The sequence below is a fragment of the Cydia pomonella genome, chromosome 1, assembly GCF_033807575.1.
Source record: "Cydia pomonella isolate Wapato2018A chromosome 1, ilCydPomo1, whole genome shotgun sequence".
NCBI classification, from domain to species: Eukaryota; Metazoa; Arthropoda; class Insecta; order Lepidoptera; family Tortricidae; genus Cydia; species Cydia pomonella.
Genome location: NC_084703.1, coordinates 43,100,859 through 43,122,994, shown reverse-complemented (window position 1 = coordinate 43,122,994; position 22,136 = coordinate 43,100,859). Strand labels below are relative to the sequence as shown.

The 22,136-nt window shown below is 37.6% G+C and overlaps 2 protein-coding genes across 3 annotated transcripts in view; both read left to right on the top strand.

Moving 5' to 3' along the window:
* Nucleotides 1-22,136, top strand: part of LOC133524265 (putative uncharacterized protein DDB_G0277255) — a 74,393-nt gene that overhangs the window by 36,208 nt on the left and 16,049 nt on the right. The window contains exon 2 of the mRNA XM_061860169.1: nucleotides 664-935. Within this exon, the coding sequence (XP_061716153.1) occupies nucleotides 816-935 (120 nt within the window). The 5' untranslated portion in view covers nucleotides 664-815. The remainder of the gene's footprint in view (nucleotides 1-663; nucleotides 936-22,136) is intronic.
* LOC133524324 (uncharacterized) lies at nucleotides 17,608-21,619 on the top strand. 2 transcript variants are annotated; one of them, XM_061860277.1, is made up of 2 exons: nucleotides 17,608-18,700; nucleotides 20,507-21,619. In XM_061860277.1, the coding sequence occupies exon 1, from the start codon at nucleotides 17,745-17,747 to the stop codon at nucleotides 18,690-18,692; it is 948 nt and encodes a 315-aa protein (XP_061716261.1). In that variant the 5' UTR covers nucleotides 17,608-17,744; the 3' UTR covers nucleotides 18,693-18,700; nucleotides 20,507-21,619. The 2 variants fall into 2 exon arrangements, with proteins under 2 accessions (XP_061716261.1, XP_061716251.1); XM_061860267.1 differs by having other exon boundaries at nucleotides 17,609-18,700.

The following is a 22,136-nucleotide window of genomic DNA, read 5'->3' as shown; positions in this document are numbered from 1 at the left end:
TTTTTGCAACAACATTGATCCAATTTTTGTTTCGACACCAAGGACTATACAATTATGATAGTGACATAGATTCTATGATAATCAGATCCATTAAGATATTCGCAATTGAATTTCCGTTGAAGAAAATTACGAGATGCTGTTTGTTAACAATTGATCACAGAAGCGATATGCATATGATATGATAAGCGAACGATCCCATTATAGGAATGACTATATAAATAAGCGTTATAAGACTTATGAGACATAAACAGATAAAAGATACTTTACAATTTCCTCTTCACTTTGCAAAACTAATTGAAACATTGTGTAGGTAGTAGGAACATAATCAAAGTTACAACCATAAAACAAAAAAAAAAAATATTCCAGTCAAATCTCGACCTAGGGCCTGTATTGTTGTATGTATTTCACGGCTACAAATTCTACAACTACCAGCAGCCGCCCTAATGTTATTACCTGGTTCGTGGGTCTGCAATAATGTAGCGGGAAAGCATGGTCAATATGACAGTGGCTCCCGGCTCAAAAAGTTTGTAATCACCTAAATAACAATGGGAATTTACGACTACGGAAATGTATTACATAATCTGCGATATTTACCTATTACGCGCTTAAAATTCTCTAAACGATCTCACAGATGCATTGACCTTTAACTTTCCATTGTTCCAGGCTGAGCTATTGATTTTCAACGCTGCGCTGACCACACCGCGAGGCCGCCATACGGAACACTGAGCGATCACAGTTAGGCATTCTGTGCACCCAGGATCTGTGGGATGTGCCGGCCACATCGCAGCAGGGTGCAGGAGGTCACCTAATTAAAGATGAAGTTCTCCACGGGTTCCAGCTCGAGTAGCCTTGCCAGTGACTCGCTGTCCAGAAAGTCGACGCTATGCATATATACGGAGATAGATGCGCCGGCGCCGCCGCCGCCGTGCGAGAGAGTGAGTTTTCATTCTTACCTAAAGCCATAGCTGTACATACATTACAGTCAGCAGCAGAAGTTGCTAAACGGGCGAGTCATTCAAAATTATCTGTACACACTCTTACCCCCGTCAGCAATATCTCTGCACCTACTTTGACGTGACAATGTGCGAAACTGTTTAAAGTATTGTCATCATTGCAAAGTCTATACTTACTTGGTGCGACTTTAGCTAAGGATATGTGTCCGTCAGATGTAACTTTTTATACCGATAGCAAGTTCAGCAAACTGCAAAATTGTTCAAGGTAATTTACCTTATGTAAATATCGTGCACGTAGTGAACGAGTAAATAACTGATTGTGATATACATTCACTCATTCGTTCACTACCGTTTTTTCAATAAGTACACTTTCATATTAAATTAACGATATTTATTTAAACGTTTGCCGATAAAAAATAACTGAACATTTTTGCACCGGAAATCCTTTATAAGAACTTTAATCAGTACTTTACTTATAAATACTAATTAAGGCTACTAAAAGAAGATACTTTTTGAGGTCAAGCGAGCGTCTGTAAGAAACAATTACGCTTAAGTTTTTATTACTGCTTGCCCTACTTACCAATGAACTAGTTTAGTAGTATTGTAAGTGATAATAAAAGTAAAAAGATGCTACTCCGCGAACACATCTCATGATCATCATCATATCAGTGTTTTATCGCCCACTGCTGAACAGAGGCGTTCTTCGAGTAATCCACTTGTCCCGGCCCTGAGCTAATCACATCCAGAAGCGTCACGCAATCTTCCGAACGTCGTCCACCCAACGAGGCTCCTTTGCGAAAGAATGATTCCTTTAACATTTTGGTCCATCTACCATCACTGCCTGGCAAAATGTCCCGCCCAACTCCATTTTATTTCGGTAATGACGTATCCCACGTCTTGCACCTTAGTGCGGTGAGCAGCACAACCACTGAGTTGTGTCCTACATTCACCGTTTCTTACTAAAGAACATCAAGACCTGCTCATCGTTGGCATGCATGTCGTCCCTGACCACTAGACACCATTTCTTGAGCTTCCTTTTTTTACCGGAACCTATTTTTATATGAAGAGACCAGGAGACTAATGTAATTTCCTGGACTCATCATATCTTGCTGTTATGATACCGGTAAAGAACAGAAGACCTACCGCGGAAACTAAAATCGAAATTTCTTTATCTACCTTTTTATTGCTCGAATAAGAGCGATGGAGACACAAATAACGAAATTTCTATTTTCGTTGTAGCGGTAGGCCCTCGGATCCTTAACATGTGAGCAAATTTGAGGACGGTTCCACGAGCATATTTCGTGCAATTTAACAGGCGTGAAAGTGCATGCGCCAAGTTCGTGCTGGCGCCGGTGCAGCCTTGACGCATGACGAGATGCTTGCAAAGCATCGCGAAATGTGGATCGTTGGCAATAAGTTTTTATACGTTGTTTAGTGTTTTATCTTGTAATTAAAGTCCAAATCTTCGTTAACGAAAGGATTGAAGTAGTGTTTTCGGAAAGCGGAGGAACTACAACAGCTCACCAGCTCTATGCAATCTCATGCAACGCCCGTGCGTTCATAGGCAAAAGTGCTAGAATCAAATAATAAATGAAGGTTAGGCATTTCATATGTCGGATCTCCTCCTATCATTGGTCAAATCTGCTGGCTAAAGTTTACAATAAAAGATGGCTTACATTTATTACAAGATACATATTTTTAAGCGCTATGTTAGCTTGACTACAAATCAGTGACCATAAAACCTAACGCTTCCAAAACCTGTCTTCCTCTTTCTATGTCACAATTCGAATCGGACCACACTGTAACGATGTCATTGAAACAGACGCTTAAAACGCCAAAATTCGAGTTCAAAGGTCGATATTAAAATTTTAAATGACAGTTTACTCATCGGCTTTTAAATATTCAAGATACAAGTATCGGGCCGGCCACTTTCACCGACCCGGACTTTGCATTGTTTTGGTGCGGTCTTCAATAGCCTGCTGTTTAAGGCGTATGCAGTTGTATGACCGTTTTGACTGTCCAAGGCTCTCTAGCTGACCAAGAAAAGAAAACTGTTAAGTATTTGATAATTCCTGTTATACTGGTGGTGTGATGGTATTAGACAGAATAAATTGGACAGAAAATTATATTTTTAAACAGCGGCTTACTGATAATAGATTTGTGGTTTCTTCTCGTGGAAATTGTCTACCGCTGTCCCTTACAAACCCGAATTTTCTGAAGATTTGCAGGTACAAGAGTTTCCTTTTCTGTGACTAATAGTCAGAAATATGCACAGAAAAATAATCGCCTGCTTTAAGTTGTTACACAGGAAATAAAATGCGTCCGTATGAGACAGCCCGTGGAATGCTCCAATTTTTAGGGTTCCGTAGCCAAATGGCAAAAAACGGAACCCTTATAGATTCGTCATGTCCGTCTGTCTGTCCGATTATGTCACAGCCACTTTTTTCCGAAACTATAAGAGCTATACTGTTCAAACTTAGTAAGTGGATGTATTCTATGAACCGCATTAAGATGTTCACACAAAAATAGAAAAAAAAAACAATAAATTTTGGGGGTTCTCCATACTTAGAACTGAAACTCAAAAAATCTTTTTTCAAAAATGATATTGAGGTTTCTAATATAATTTTTTTCTAAACTGAATAGTTTGCGCGAGAGACACTTCCAAAGTGGTAAAATGTGTGTCCAAAGTGGTAAAAAGTTGAACAAGATCTAGTAAGTAGATTTTAATACGTCATAAATGGTACGGAACCTTTCATGCGCGAGTCCGACTCGCACTTGGCCGCTTTTTTTTTCATCTATTTTCCTTGACAGGTAACGGCTTAGGTACCAGTGTTGTATAAAGCCATTGAGGTATCGATTCACCTTAATACTTATATTTAGTAGTAAAACGCAGTGATAATATTGCTTGCTTATAATGGTTACGTAAATTTTTGTATTAGTGTCAATTTTGTTCATATATGTTATTAGTAAATGAATATCTAGACTATATTACGCGTATATAGTCTGAAAATGGTAACATGGTTTATACACATTTTGATAGTCAATGTGATGTTAATGTCTAAATTGTCTAATACTATGAAATCCCTCGACCCAGGTCATTCAGTTGTTTTCTGTGTCAAACACGATCCACTGGGTGATGTTAGTGGAAAAAAAATATCAATTTTATTTATTCGTGATTGTTTCAATTTAATTCCTCCTCATTTTTAACTTACTATTTCGTATTCGTCAGACTTTCCTTCAGACTTATTTAGCTACAAATTTCAACTCCAAGTCATTATATCAATTTCGGACGGCGTCTTGCAAAGGGGTAAATCGATAATAACCTATACTTTACTCCGGAAAACCAACCGCAAACTCTGTTCCTAAATGTGAATCTTCAAGGTCAGATAGTTACGTCAGTTTTTGTAAACAAATTATGTCACGGCCAAAGTTTTGAGTTTGTTGATGATCGGGCCGAATGGCCTGTGCCTTGGGCAACACTCATAGTAAAGCACACCGTGCTTTGTCTGTGGGCGTAATCTGCTAGTGACTGTACTATACTAACCGCAATTGTTGACTGAAGTCATATTGCTATCTCTTTCATGCTTGTTCAGGCCCAGCGCTATTGATACAATAGTCACACAGTCATATTTAATTCGTATAGTAATTGATTCGTGTAGTAACTTGAAACTTTTGAGTCTAAAATAGAACTCGACTCGCTTTTATTCGGTTTTGTGTTTAAGAAGAATTCCTAGTTAAGATTTTTCCATACAAACGCTCTCGACTGTTTCCTACCTGAATTTTTAACCTGGCGGAATGATTTTTTCAAATAAGATCAATATCGTCAATACAAATATGACAACAAATATCCAAAAAATCAAAACATAGCGGCATAGATTATCCTCTTGCAATTTCCAAATTTCCATAATGATTGGTTGCGTTTTAGAGGAGGAAACAGTCGAGAGAGAAACCTTCTTCGACGGGCGATTTTTGAGTTTTTTGCGTGGGAATGTTAGTTCGAGCTGCAGCTGTCCTTATCGCATGCACGCACTCCCGCCCACCGCAGCGCGACAGAAACATACCTTCAAAAATTCGAGATTTGAAAAGTTGCTCAGCTAGGAATTGCTCTTTAAAAACTTTGAAGGTTTTTAAGTCCCGAGTCGAGTCCATTATTGAGTCTTTTAAGCGCAACTTAAGAGGACTAGAGCCTTCGGATAAAGACTTCGTCAATTTTTTTTGTAGATTTTATCTAGTTGCAACACTAAGGAAAATAGGCGTCATCCGCGTTGTTGAATGATGTGTACCTAACCTATGAATCACATGTGCGATGTGGAGACAATGCGGTTTAGAAAACTTTGTACAGAACTCAAGTCTTTACAAAATTCAGGTCTGAAAAACTGAGTCAAGAATTAAAGCAGAGGATTCAAAGGACTTGAGTCTTAACCAACACTAAGTGTAACTTTGCCCAAGCCTTTAACAGGAATGTAAACTAACATCAAAATGTCAACGGCAAACATATGTTTGTTTTCAAAACATGTATGTTTGTAAACACTGATTAATTCCGTATTGGTTTATATGTCAATATTATAATCAAGTATCGTATGGAACAATTAAGAAGACAAGATCGTGGGTGTAAGCAATTATACCTTACAAAGATATGATTAAAGGTCGTGTATTATGAAATAAGTCTATATTGATCATTTTATTAAAAAAAAAATAAGGTCGTCGGTTTTTAAAGTGAATCGCATATACCGAAAATTAGCCGCGTAAGCTGAAGACACTGCTTCGATTCCGGTCTCGGCCACTGGAGGGTTTGGTCACTTTTTCTCTAGTATATAATATATCTTAAGTTCATAAGCCTATGGTTCCATGGCAGTACGTAGGTACATAAGTTGTCCTCCCACTTAAACAAAAAGTATGTAGCCATGTTTTGGTTGTTTGTCACGTCCGACTATTTCAATACCAACCAACTGACTTATCCATATAACAAATCGTCGTCACGTTTACTTTCATCACAAGTGCTTTCCTACCTATTTATAATATCTATTATAGATTATCTAATGTAACTAAATCACTTTCGCCGATCGGCTCTCGGCCTATTGTTGAAGGCTAATGAACTTACCAAATTCGTAACTAGTCGAATACCATCGTGTGTCGCTTCAAATTTAAACCTAATCATTATGTGATAAGGTTGAATTTCGGATGCGTAAGTTTTAATTTGTTGTTACCCTTTGGTTTTAAAGGTGCGATATGAAAGTGCCTTAATTATTTCATCTCGTTGTAATGTATAATGTATACTGTCATTGCGTGTTTTGTCAATCAATGATGCTTGATCATGGAGAGTATGGAAGGTGGAGGTAAGGAATGAAATCTCCATGTACCAAAAAGTATCATCAAAAAACCTTAAATAGGTGGCGCTACAATACATAGAATACTTGAACAAAGAAATCAAATCATAGACAGCGCGGTTATAACCGATTATTTTGACAAAACTTCATAACCGATAATTGGAAACTCGAATAACCAGGCAGGGGCATATTTACCCTAGGGCCATGGCCCGAGCCGAAAAAAATGCATTTGAGCTTATTATATATATATAAGACGACCGGTTTGGCCTAGTGGGTAGTGACCCTGCCTACGAAGCTGATGGTCCCGGGTTCAAATCCTGGTAAGGGCATTTATTCGTGTGATGAGCATGGATATTTGTTCCTGAGTCATGGGTGTTTTCTATGTATTTAAGTATTTATAAATATTTATATATTATATATATCCTTGTCTAAGTACCCTCAACACAAGCCTTAATGAGCTTACTGTGGGACTTAGTCAATTTGTGTAATAATGTCCTATAATATTTATTTATTATTTATTTATATGGGGCTGCCCAGGGCGCCAAATATTAAAATACACCCCTACAAATAACCGGTCAAAGTTATTTTCGGTTATTTATTTATGACTTAAATTCTATGAATTGATCTTCTAATGACTACCAAATCCTACCTTTTTTTACTGTGACGTCTCGCCTGTGACTATAATTTTAGTCATTTGTGTACTTTAACAACGAAAATGTACCAAATTTACTTCCCTTATATTTATGATTTCTTTTTTATTGATTATTGTATCACGTCCATGGTCATATTTTCACTTTGACTGTATTTTGTGTTTTATTAAAAAACGAAGACTTATGCTCATATTCTCTAATACTGTACCTTTATTTTCGTATTTTTTAATGACTTGATTGTGAGTTTATCAATATTTGTCGAAAATAACTGTAACCGATTATAACCGATTATCGGTCATTTTTCGAGCATAACCGTAACCAGAACCAGTTATGAAGTTTAGCCGGTTGTTGCATTTCCTAACAATAACTGACCAATTGTTGATCTTATGTCTTTGCGAATAGGTTTAAGAATTGTCAGTATGGACTCCACATTGTTAACCGATCTGTCGTGATGTCGGTAAACTGTGCCGTGGGAGAAATACCTAAATTCCGAAACTCCCACATTGAATAATTCCGAAAACTTCTTATATTTATGGGGATCTTATCCGTTTACAAAATGAAACTTTCTACAATTTGCACGTCTGTATAACAAAGAACGAATCTAGATTCAACGGGCATTAGTAATGAACTTAAAGGGCCGTCAGATTAGATCACTGATTGGTCGAAGTGGCACTCAAAGCTCCGCAACACCCCCCATAAAAAAAATCTAGCCTAAGATGAGAAATAAATAACGAGATAAAATAATAACATCGGATCTCGCTATGGATTTAAACGCGAGTAATTCGATATTACAATATCATATAAATACACAACAATACATAAAAAAAAAAACATAAATATTCATCTTAGCATACAATATATCTCAGATAATAATTAAGTAGGTTTTGATGCCTATCGTAAAAGTTGGCAGAAAATATCATCACAAAAGAATAACCAAATTGCAAAATAATATAAATATTGCAAGTCAAAACAATATAAAAGAAATACCTTTGTACTTCGGATAGCAGATCGATATGCACTTTATTAATTGATTAGTTTATCTCCATGTCATTATAAACGATGTACTATTATCAGAGGTGTCGGCGTTTAATCGATATGTCACGGCTCGATACTGCAATCGATTTATCGATATCGCTATCTTATCTCACCTTTCATTAGATATTTCAATCAATATTGTCACTGCTATTCGAGAAGATTCTTTTTTTATACCAAATGGTAATGGTAAACAAGTTTCATATAGGATGTGGTCTAAACGTATGCGAATCCAAGAATGCTAGAAATTCCTTAAGAGCTCATAAAGGTATTCGTATTTTCCGATAAAAGATAACTAAGCAAGCACAAGATATATCATGGTTGATATTTGATTTTATTTGACTGCCATAAAATGACCTGAAGTCAGTGTTTTTGAACTTTACCGTCTTTATGTGTTCGTGGTAGCTCGCAAAGCCTTAGAGGAAAAATCGGTTACAAGCATAGATGGATATGGGGTCGCGTCATGGGAAATGTTCACACTGCTCGATCTAGGAGATTTAACGCCATATTCGGCAAACACATACCTACTCATAATCTGGGTCATTTTAGTCGGTATGAAAATAATAGGTACCTAATTGCCAGTCAAGATTTAGGCTGGCCCTTTTCACTTAAGCGGAGATGAGGGTATCCACCGATTGCATTGGAATCCGCATTTCCTTCTCAAACGGTATTAAACTAATATTATTAGTCTACGAACTGTTAAATCGTATGGGTTGCCATGGCAACACACTAATAATATTAGAATAATAACGTTCGAGAAATGGGCCCCAGCTGTTGCTATCTAATAATTACGATAGTTCGAACTCGAGTAACGTTTATACTAAATGGCGGATTTATCTTTTTATAGTAATCTTTATAACGATTGACTACCAATACCAAGTTAATTGAATATAGCTCTTAATGCGTTGACTTTAGATGCTCAACTTTAATCAGTTACGTTTTAAGGAATATAGATAATTCGCTTAAACGATATTACTTGCCTTTTTCATTCACTACAGAGCAGATGTCAGTAATCAACGTCGTTTAATTTAGAACTCTATTATAAAAGTGTTAAGGTCTTTATTGGAAGTTTTCGACACGATTGGTTAACTATACCGGGTTATTATTTTAATAAGTACGGAGCTATTGCGTGAGTCCTTGGCTGCTCACGACTCGGATTGTATATTTACCGCAATCAGGTTTGCCTCTTGCGGTTGCTAGTTGCAGTTTCATATTGCACCTAATTAGCGTTGGTTAAAAGTCTTTGTTGTTCGTATAACACTGAGATGGTTGAAACACTCGAGACAGGCCATCTTTTCTTGGAAGAATTCGCCATTGTTTAGTTTTTCCAGGCGCGATATCAGTTTTCCGTCGGATTTCTTTTCTCAGGACAAGACTTGTTTAACAATGGTCCATGGAATTGGCCAGATCGGCCTAAGATTGTGTTTGTGAATTTGCTGTGCCTTTGAAGCGTTTAATATATATATATATATTTGAGGTTAGATAATACATGGAAGCTGCATCTTATCATTGTATTTTTTGACAAAGTTGAGTTTATTTTTTGAGTTGTTGTTGCAGCATCAAAGTAAAGATAAAGATAGTTTATTGTCCAAGTAGGCATATTACAATGCGCTTATGAACGTCAAATAAAGCTAAGCCGGCTCTAACCTTACACCTCTGACCCGAAAAGATTTAAATCCCTCAAATCCCCGAGAAGATTTAAAAGTGGATTAACATCATATAATTTCGCGGGTAGACTGCCCTACTATTTGACATCTTTTAATTTAACCATGGACCAATAACATAATTTTTGGTAGTTGATGTTTGTTTGTTGTGTATGTTTACTGATCACTATTTATTACGATTTACGACATTCGGAAGAAATGAGTCATTATTTTTTGTTAAAACCAGATATCTCTAACGTTTCAATACTTTCAAGATATATATTTTTTTAATAAAAACATGACAAGCTGATTTGATTTCAAATAATGATTGCACATGATGCGTCTAGTTTGAAAACGTAAAATGATTACACATTACGCATTTTTAAAATCGAACATTAAACAGTGAACTTTTAAAATTAAAAAAAAAATATTTCCTCATCGGGGAAAATTTGTGGTATATGGTATTACTTGCCTAATACACGCACCCTTTCAAACCGTCCGCTCAAAGAGTAAAGTATAATAGAATCTTAACTCTATGCTCTCAACTGTGAATTAACGATGTTGTCTGTGTAACAGCTAATTACTCCAGCCGTTTGCATTAAAAATATCAATTAAACGTGCTGAAATAGGTATATCGGTTTCTTAGAGTCGACCAAAAGTACAAAATGCACACGTCCATACATCAATCTGTCTATTTACCAGCGACATAGTAATGATCTCGTAAATTACTAGATTCGCATCACTGAAGAACAAAACTAACACGTGATTCGTGGAGCATCCTTAAGACTATCAAAACAAGGAATATATTCGCTGTACTTTTTAGTGCTAGTGGAATCAGATGAAAGTACAGAAAGCAGCGTTCGCTAACATTTTTCTATTGTTTGAGAAATTCTTGCATGCGCAACTTTGCCCCTTGAATAGGGGATATTACGCAAAACTCTGCGTAGAGGACGCCACTACCACCTTCCGTGGGCTGACCACGAAACACGAAAATCTAAATTTTGTTATTTGCCTCTCTATCACTCTTGCATATTCGAGCGATAAAGAGGTCAGATACCGAAATTTCGATTTTCACGTTTCGTGGTAGGCATCTGTAAACAAAAACCGCTATGATGCATCAATGTCATAGTAAAAACTGTTGGCATAGTATGTATAAGTTACTCTATGGTTTATGTGATGATAGTGCTGCTCTCTGGCGGCAGATCATTGCAGTAATTGGAGACCAAAATAACAATTTTCATGATTCGTGCGTCAGGTATGGTTAGGGACTTGGTTTTTTAAAAGCTTGTAATAGATTATTCGGAGTAGAGATGCTATTTGACGCATTTTATTTGAGATTCAAGGAAACGCTATGTCGAGCACATATCGAATGACTGATTTTAGTAGTCAACTAGTCAGATAGAAATTAATGCGGTCAATTGCCACATGTCACCAACCTAGCGATAACTCGTGGCATCCTCGCATGTCATCTATCACTGGACTAATTTATTTGGTTTTTCTACCCTTATATGAGTTGCTAGCCTTTCGGTGAAGGAAAACATCATGAAGAAACCTGCATACATCCGCGAAGAAATTTGAAGGTGTATTTGAAGTCCCCAATCCGCATTGGCCAGCGTGGGGACTACAGCCCAAGCCCTCTCGTGCAATAGACGCCTGGACCCAGCAGTGGGACGTATATAGGCTGTAACCATTATTATTTATGAAAAACAAAGTGAATTAAAGACTCGAGTGTGCAATATTATTACCCCCCCCCCCCCCCCCCCCCCCCCCCTAAAAAACGAAAACAGACTTATATACGATGACATTTCAATCATTCGTCGTCTATGGGGCCGATTTTTGAATTTCGAGCGCTGTGTAGTTTCATCACTCGAAAATCTGTGGAAACCGGTGAAAAGCTATTTTCGAAATACGAGTGATAAAAATTGGGAATCTACCACTCTTCTTTATCTTGGGGTATTGGTCACTTGTTTTCAATTATTTTAGTAGAATTAAATGCCTTGGAAATATTATTAAAGGGAAAACACGAAATCGAGCGATCAAAATTTAAATTTCGACTCCTATCTTGATATTTCTTGACAGATAAACTAATTTTCCTTCCATTAATCCAGTGCTAGGGATTCGTACCAAATGCCCATATCACCGTGATCGTTTCACCATGGTCTTGTTCCATGGGTTAATTATTCCGCGGCACACATACGAGTAGACCCCCGCTTGCGCCACGTTCACGGTGCGCGCACGCCACACGCACTTGAGATTCATGACATTACGAAACTGTGTAACATGTGTCGACGTGCGGAATTGCCTAAGATCGCAAAATCACACTAATCAGGTCCTGTCCAATTAAAATCTAGGGAGGTGGATTCATACGCTGTCGCCGAATCCCGATGAATATACTGAAGCTTTGGTTTTAGAGCCCAGCTTAACTCTGCAGCATCTAGAGCTGCCGGCACCCCGAAATCCTTACAATTTCTATAAATTCCCCTCCACACCGTCCATGATTTGCCGTTACCATTACCATGATTAAGTATAAAAGCGCCTATAAAAATCCCTTTTTCCAAAATCTTTCGTGGGCCCCAAGTCCCTTTATTCACTACCATATGCTGTAGCTACAGCATAAGAGCATAACCTTCGCTGTCCTCTCCTCAACTCCTAAGAAACCATGGCCCTCGCCTAATGCCTCCGTAATCCTGACAAAGAACTAATAATCCTGACTTACCAGGGCAAATCTTGACGCATGGCAAACCTAGCAGCGGCAAAGTGGAACAGCGTAATTATAAACGTCATGTTTTCTTAAATTTCTTAGGAATATGACTTATATGGTGGCACTTCCATTCTGTTCCAATCGACTCTGTTGCTCGGCAAGTCAACGAACTTTAGATTAATTTATTTTAGATCAAAATGAAAACAGCTCTTACGCGGAAGAATGTAATCTAAAAGGGCAAATCGTTGCGTAGTTTATTCTTCTTTGGACACAAATGATTTCTCACAATTTTGAGTGAAATTCTTTTTTAATCTTGTTTAGAGTAACAGATAGGTAACGTAATCATAATATATGCAACTCTACCTCTACCTTTAGTCATAGACAATAATCGATTTCCCACATTATGGCACCCTCATACACGAGGCAAAAACACGAGCACGCGCTCACTATTTACCACATTAACGATTAAGTTGCCCGAGTATTTCTGATATGGCAAATTGAACCTTACTTCTGAGTCGGTGGATTGCTTTCAGGTTTTAATCTGCTGCCATGTACAGCGTGTTATACAATTACTATAATTCTTGGACCGGTTCCTTCGGTTTGGGAGTTTAGAATGGACAACATAATCCTTTCCGTCTTGTCATCACTGTATCAGTACAAAGTTGGTCCAGTACAATAAATGCATCATTCGTTAAAATCTGTCAGAGTACGAATATTATCCTTTCACGAGGATTTTCTCTATCGCAACTACATTACCTAAACATTCCTAAAGCGCACTGCGCACAGTTGTTTTATGCAATCGCAGCGTTGAAGCCGTTGAACGCAAGCGATCACGGAATGTATGGAAAATGACAATGCGCTTACCGCTGCGTTTGCCACGTAAAACAATATACGTATATTAGATTATCTGATTTAAAATGTAATTTTTCCTACATTGCGTTGAACGCATGCGATCGCATAAACAACTGCGCGCTTAACAAATTAATTCCCAAAAGTTAAAACATTGGTGACACAATGCCTACAATGTTTCGTAAAGTCCAAAACAAACTGGGACAAGTTTAGGACGATTTAAGTCACTGACAGAAATATTGGTCAAGTAGGCAGGTATCTTTAAATTTACGTAGGTACGAGAATAGAGTGCGTCAAAATTAACTTTGATAGAAATTTGGACTGTTGAACCAAAAGCTGGCGGCTTCCTCGCAGAACGTATCAGCATTGCGATACAACGAAGAAATGCCGCCAGCATCCTTGGTACAATGCCTCATGGGCCTGTTTCAGATTTAAGCTAGTTATTAATAGTAAAACCTCTGTATATATCTATTATGTAAATAAAGCTATCTTAAGAGTGTATGAGTGTATGTAGTTTTAATACTAGGTACCCTACCAAACATATATGTGCTGCCAAGTAAAATCTAAATTATGCAGCAGGAATTGTTACTGCATGGCAATACAAGTGTATAACAACATTCCGATAGAAATAACAATAAGAGAATGTCCACAACCACTCTTCCTTAAAAAATTACATGAATGGCTTATGAACAAGCAATTTTACTCCCTACAAGAATATTTGTCGTGTAAAGGTTTGTAGTAGCATGTTTTTAATAATTTCATGACTAGATATAGCTAAATTAATTTAGTTCGTAGTCTTAGATATAGGTACTAGTACAATAAGATATATATTGCGTGCTGGATCTCGGCAGATTGTGAAGAACTTTTGTAAATACTAACACCTTATGAATTAATAATTTTGGCATTGTCACGTGCACTATGTCATGCAAGTGCCTTGCAGAGCTTGGTCGGGTCGGACCCTATTGGGAGCGTGCACGACTGTCACGCAACCTAGTGTCCGCAAGTCTAGGGGAAAACGTCCATTCACTACATCTTATAAAACTACTCCAAAACTAAAAACTACTGAACGGATTTTCATACAATTTTCATCTATCAATAGAGTGATTCTTGAGGAATGCTTAAGTATATAACTTGTTAAGGTTTTGAGTAAATTGTTTGAAATATAACGATGTTTTCGGAAAAAATCACGCTGGCTAGGAGCTTTAATCGAAAACGCTGCCTAATCCGTTTGAGCTATAACAACACAATGTATGGTGGGGTTGTTTCTCATTCATAGGTCTACAAAAAAGTCCGCGATGTTAAATGTCTATCTTTTAAGGATAACTTACTATGTCCATTCTTAACTTCTAGAAAAAGATCACGTAATATGTGGCATTTGCAAAGCTATTTGCATGGATACATTATTAACAATTATCAAAATAAATACGTTAGTTATATTAAGCATTTCATACAGATTACAATGGTCCCTTACACCATACAATTTAAATGAATATTTCAGGAGTAATCGTAAATCAAAGTTTCATTTCGAGCCATATAATTGTACGAAATGTTAAAGACGCTATCCGCAGTTAGTTTAAATTTTTACCACCTTATGCGCTGGGATCGCTTTGCTTGCCCCCACCATGCACTTCGCACGGTCCCAATATAATTCTTTGGCACTGCCTGCAACGATTGCCAGAAAACAATGTAGATTAGATGTGTTTCTGTTGAGGGAGTGAAATTGGGTGTATTCAAGTGTTTGCGACGCCTTACCGCAGTCGGTTATAATTTCTTTAATTCGACCTGTTTCCATCATCCTGTACTGCCAGCATTTAAAGGTTAACTCAGCCCTCATTGTGAACGCTAATACAGGGCACGTGGCAACACTACATAACGAACTGCCCGCAGCGATCCGTTCCACGCTCCGTCGCGTGCCCGGTGACCTTTTATTTTTAGTTAGGGATTTAATTGGCATTCCAACCAACGGCGTAAAGTGGAACGTTATAGAATGTTGCTATGCGAATAGTCACTCGATATTGATAGGTTTGAAAAGATCTGGGATGTCAAATTAACCCCCATAGTTGGTGGTTTGGGACGTCGCTTGATTGTCGCTAGTGGAGACCAAACGTTTTCCAGTAGACATCTTTCAGTTGAAATGATCATGCAATCTCCAAAGGACTTTTAAAAGGCAATATAATAATTACGTACGATTGCCCAGAAAAGGAGGAAAATGTTTTTAGGTTTCACGCGTGTATACATACAGTTAATTTATTCCACCATAACTTGAGAATTACTGTGTGCTGACGGTCCAATTTTTATTTTTTCCATCCGCGTGACATAAGGCTAATATAACAAATGCCTAAAGTCGTAACGAAAATTATTGTTTAACTTTTCATTACGTTTATAAACCGCACTATATTTGGAGGTATAAGCAAGATTTTTAAGGATGAACGTCTTATTATACATTTTCTATTTATGAAATGTCACAAAATATTATGTTTCAGGTTTAGAAGAAAATATCAAAACATTACTCTGTACTTTAAATAACCAACTTATCATTTAAACAACAGCTCAATGGCTAATTACGTAACTAAGCACCATCATTTCGAGTCATAATCCACGACAAAAACACTGAGACGGAATTCCGTTTGAATAAAGGTTGAAAGTCAGACAAATAAATACTCGGATTAAACTTATGTAAAGCATGGCTAATGTTTCTTACACAATAATGGGATTGGGTGCGAGTAGGTCCAGTTAAATGTTCGTTGTAAAAGGTTCCCGAAATTCTCGAATTATTTAGTGCTGTCGATCAATATACTTGGTTATATGGTTTGTGTTCCATGTTCGTTCACAATTTGTGGTATGGTTTGAATCGGTAGAATTATTAGGTATATTACAGGCAAAATCCACCAATATTTTACAGGTTCTTTTTATAATATCAAATCTGTTATATATAATTCTGCCTCTTAACTTACACGGTTGGTTGGTAAGGTTATGTGGTAGTGTTCTAGTTGTAGGTAACTTATCTCATGTTATTTTGACTTCTTGAAATTATCATCCTAGCGTTGTCCCGGCTTTACCGACAAATACATTAACAGAACGATGACTTCTATCGATATGTTAGTTCTATGACTTGTATCTGAAACAGCACTACTTGAAGATCCTGCCAAACGCTTCTTTCCGTCAACGTTTCACTCTGGGATAAAGGTCACATTTAAGTTACTTGTTTTAGTTTTCGTGTTTACAAAGCCACAATTACCTTTCGCCATACAAAAACACCAGCAAGCGCGACCCAAATACCGGTTTCCACTTAAATTTTCCCTGTGAAAGCTCGTGGGAGAACTAACATGATTGTACTTTATTGTGATGCAACTCGACTGTTGGATGTCGCTTTGGCACGAAATGTGGACATCAAAACAGCTTGTGATAATAAGTCTGTTGAAAGTAAAGTGGTGATGCGCACAGAGAATCGACGTTTCCTACCATGCCAATTGTCTGTGTTTAACTCCTAATAATGATAGAAAAGCTATTAAGCTTTCTGGTGTTAATGTTTTTTCAAGCTAGGCAATGTTTAATATGGTAGGTAATGTTGAGGAAGTTAATGGGTATTGCAATTTCCATTACTTTCTGGTGTGTCTGTCACGATGTTTCCCTTGGCACAAACTGCTAAAACAAGATGATCTTTATGAACTTAACCATAGAGACTATACATCTCTATTGTATTATAGTAATTATATTTCCCGACTTCCTTCTTCGCAATTAGGTTTACTATTTGTAGCTGGTATCCCACGCTATAGCCTTACACGGATATTAAGAGGGTAATTTAAAACGAGGAAATGGCAACACTACCCTCACCACCAGCCGGCCTCGACGGTCGGCCGCCCTCATTCTGTTTTTTCCGTGCATAGCCTTAACACATCGTATCGAATATTCAAAGATTTCTCAAGATGGCGCATAGGAAGAGGAAAAGTGATTTGGATTCTGATCAAGAAATACGAGAAAAAATCAGAAGACTAGAAAAGCAACTTTCGCGTAAAAAAGATCGTCGTCGAGTTATTTTCACATCGTCATCGGATGACGAAGATGAACAAGGTTAGTACCTAATATACATGGATTAATCTACCCTCAATGTATATTTTTTTCTTTGTGATTCGACGTAAACTGTGTTTTACGTAAACATAGATTATGAGTGTTACGTTCTTCCCGTATGGGGTAGATACTTTTACTCAAAAATGTTCTTTTATGATGCGAGACATCTGCACGGGGTGTCTTCTTCATACAATATAAGAACGTTTCGTACCTACACGCATGGGGGTTTAATTAGCCACTAAATATGAAGAAATGTGATACGTTCGTCCTGTATGGGGTCGATACTTTCACGATTATACTTCTTCGTTAAGAAATGCTGTTTTATGTTGCGAGACATCCGTATGGGATGTCTTCTTCATACAATCATGAGCACGCTTTGTCCAACTGGGGCTAAGCAATATAAGATTTATCTAAAAGAGCATTCGCCTATCGTTGCAGAACAAGTCTGTACTCGTTCGGCTGGAGCGGCGCGCACCGACGCGGCGCCGCCGAAGGGATCGCGGGACGAAGTCGCGACAGGAATGAGCAGCGTGTCGACGGCGGAGCCCGTGGCCGGCCCGAGTGGCGTGGCGTTACACCGCGCGCGCGCGCCCCCCATGTCTGCAGGACCGAACCCCTCGCCGGCATCAGCGACGGAGGCAGCGCCTGAGGTTCCTTGTACGTCAGAGGTCGCCGACCTTGCGCTTAACGAAGACGTTCTTTTATTGCTGGGTGACGCGCCTGAACCGGAAATTGATTTCGGTAAACCCATCCATAAGGATATAGCCTCCAGGTGGCAGGAAATCCTTATCAAAGGCCTACCGAAAGAAGTAATGGACAAATTGCTAAAGGAATATTTAATTCCAAAAAATTGTGAATATCTGGTCTCGCCTATTCTTAATCCGGAGGCTAAAGTAGCTTTATCAGACTTCATGATAAAAAGAGATGCCGCATTATCAACAAAACAAAAACAAATAGGTATTGCTTTAGCTGCCTTGTCCCAAGCGGTTGAATTTGTAATAAATAAGGAAACTTCGACACAAAAAATCCTTAAGCCATTGGGCGACGCTTGTCGCATTCTTTGCGATAGTCATTTTTGTGAAACAAAAACCCGTCGTGGGTTCGTTACTGCGGCTATTAACGCTGATCTTAAAGATATTATTACCGGAAGTACTCGCGACAAATTTTTGTTCGGTAGCAACATAACTGAGCAATTAAAATCGGCAAAAACTATTAAAGAATCAGGATCTCTTTTAAAGCAAGCTAAAAATGAAAAATCTCAGAAGTTTAATATTAATAATTTTACTAAACGTAAAAACTACAATAGCAACCAGTATAGCAGCCGTTTAAACTGGAGAACAACGCCTCGAAGAGCCCCCAACAAACAGGAGTACCGGAGACCTTCGACGCGGCGTCCGGCGACCAGAGGGAGCTTTCAACAGCGGGAAAAGTCGGAGCGGTCACCAGCCAGGAGGTCCAGGAGGCACTAGACCCCGAGGTAAAATACTGCGGACGACTCAAGCATTTCGTTACGAACTGGCTCCAAGTAACCGATGATCCTACAATCATATCTTGGTTAGAAGGTTATAAAATACCTCTTACTACCACACCAGTTGACAACTGCAAGCCAGTAGTGTACCCTAAATCGTCCCAGGAACACTTGGATTTCATGAAAGCCATTAGTTCCTTAATAAAAATAAATGCTATCGAAAAATGCTCACATCGTTCTGATGAATTTCTGTCAAGTATATTTTTGGTTCCAAAACCTAACGGCGACAAACGATTTATTTTAAACTTGAAACGGTTAAATAAATATGTCACTACAAGTCATTTTAAAATGGAAGATTATAGGACGGCGGCTAAATTAATTACAAAAAATTGTTATATGGCAAATATAGATATGAAAGATGCTTATTTTTTGGTACCAGTTCATCCTAATTATAAAAAATATCTAAGATTTAAATATAACGGTACATTGTATCAATTTAATGTAGTCCCTTTTGGGCTTTCAGTTGCACCTTTTGTGTTTACAAAATTACTAAAACCTGTCATTGAATACCTACGATCTCGTAATATGGTTTCAGTAATTTATTTGGACGACATTTTTTGCATTGGACGGACTTATAATGAATGTTATGAAAATGTGACAAATACAATATCGCTCTTACAAAATTTAGGTTTCTTAATAAATTACGAAAAAAGTTGCCTTGTGCCTCGTAGAGAATGCAAGTTCTTAGGTTTTATGTTCAATTCAAGGGACATGATTATGACACTACCTAAAGATAAAGTTATAAAAATAAATAAAGCTTTATTAAACTTCTCGCACCTTAAAAAATGCAGACTCAGAGAATTAGCAAAATTTATAGGACTTCTCACTTCTACCTGTCCTGCCATCCAATATGGATGGCTTCATACAAAAAATTTTGAGCGTTACAAATATTTTTGTTTGCTAGATAATCCTAACTATGATCAAAAAATATCGTTACCTCAATATTTAAATTCAGATATATCTTGGTGGTTACAAAACATTCAACATGGTCACAATCCACTGCGTCTCAATGAATTCAAAAAAGAAATTTTTTCAGATGCTTCGGGAACTGGCTGGGGTGCTTTTTGCAGTGGCCAGGAAGCATCAGGTTTTTGGAAAGCAGAAGAGATCAATTTACATATAAACGTACTTGAGTTAAAGGCAGCTTTTTTTCGCATTGAAGGTCTTTGCTGAACATATGTCAGACTGCGAGATTTTGTTGCGAATAGATAATGTCACTGCAATATCGTGTATTAACAGAATGGGTAGTATACAATACCCACATCTCAACAAAATATCCAGGGACATATGGAAATGGTGTGAAAGGCGTAGAATAATGATTTATGCGTCTTACATAAACACAAGACATAACCATGAAGCAGATTTTTTGTCGCGAAGAAAATTTACAGATACTGAATGGGAATTATGTAGTTCGGCGTATGAAAATATTGTTAACCATTTTGGAAAACCAGATGTTGATCTTTTCGCCAGTCGGTCTAATGCGAAGTGTCACATTTACATTTCATGGAAAAATGACCCTGACGCCTGGGTGGTCGACGCTTTCACGGTCTCCTGGTCGAATTTGTCCTTTTACGCCTTCCCACCATTTTCAATGATTTTAAAAATGTTGCAAAAAATAATATCAGATAAAGCTGAAGGTATTGTCGTTGTACCATTTTGGCCTACCCAACCCTGGTTTCCGTTACTGCAAAAGTTATCAATTTCCGAAGCATTACATTTTGGACCAAACATAAACCTTCTGACATCTCCTTTCAGATCTGCCCACAGTCTACACGAGACTCTTATCCTGGTTGCCGTCAAATTATCCGGCAAGCGTTACTAAAGCAACAAATGTCTCCTAATGCCGTAGAAATTATGATTGCGTCCTTAGCGGAGAATACTTATAGACAATATGATTGCTGTATACGTGCGTGGATAGATTATTGTAATTTGAAAAAATATGATTATTTTGATTGCTCTGTTATAAGTATAATAGATTTTTTGACTCTTACCTTCGAAAAAGGTGCAAAATATGGTACAATTAATTCATATAAATCAGCTTTAGGACTTATTCTAGGCCCTGTTGTTAATGATGAAAGAATCAAACGTTTTATGCGAGGTGTATTTAGATTAAGACCTACTGCTCCAAAGTATTCTTTGACGTGGAATCCAAATATTGTTTTATCTTATTTAGCCGATAAATGGCCAAACGAAAGTCTTGATTTGCAAAATTTGTCTATGAAAACTGCCACTTTGTTAGCATTAGTGACCGCGCACCGTGTCCAAACTTTATCTTTAATTAAACTAGATAACATACAAGCTTATGAGGATTCGGAAATTATCATAAAAATCCCCGACATCATAAAAACATCGAGAGCAAATGCTTTACAACCTGTGCTCAAACTCCCTTTCTTTAACGAAAGGCCTGAGATTTGTCCAGGACGAACTCTTGTATGTTATATAAAAAAGACAAAGTTATTGCGTCAGCGTAGCCAAAACTTTTTGTTCATCAGTCATAAGAGACCACATGGAAGAATTTCGTCTCAAAGACTTAGCCATTGGATAAAAGACACTTTGCATAACAGTGGTATAGATACTGCATTATTCAGCGCCCATAGTACCCGGCACGCGGCCACTTCTGCGGCAAAGAAACTTGGTGTTAATGTAGAAACAATTAGAAAAACTGCCGGCTGGACTGATTCGTCGTCAGTTTTTGCAAAATTCTATAATAAAGAAATAATTGATGATCCTAATCAATTTGCAAGGTTGATATTGTCCGGCAATGATAATGATGATACATTAGAATAATCTGTTTGTTTAATGATACCAAATTTCATGTTTAAATTCCTCATATTTGAGAAATAAGAAATATAAGTCTTTTCTTATGTACATTTTTTTTTTGTTGTTGTTATCCTCTCAACATCCTACAAATAGTAAACCTAATTGCGAAGAAGGAAGTCGGGAAATATAATTAGTGATTAAACGAACTTACCTGTAAGTGAAGTTCGATCACAATTATATGACCGACTTCCTTCGAAGCAATTAGTAATCACCCTCCTCATTCTAGTATATGTACATGCCCAACCCTAAACAAAAAAAAAAAAAAAAAAAAAACAGAATGAGGGCGGCCGACCGTCGAGGCCGGCTGGTGGTGAGGGTAGTGTTGCCATTTCCTCGTTTTAAATTACCCTCTTAATATCCGTGTAAGGCTATAGCGTGGGATACCAGCTACAAATAGTAAACCTAATTGCTTCGAAGGAAGTCGGTCATATAATTGTGATCGAACTTCACTTACAGGTAAGTTCGTTTAATCACTAATTATTTATTTTAAGATTATTATAATGTAATGTTTACCCAGGTATTGGCTGTATAGGCTGTAAATGTTGTATTGACTTGTAAAAGAGCC

What these genes read in the sequence shown, in the direction of transcription:
- LOC133524324 (XM_061860267.1), top strand. Translation starts at nt 20,582, where the DNA reads ATGTCTCCTAATGCCGTAGAAATTATGATTGCGTCCTTAGCGGAGAAT.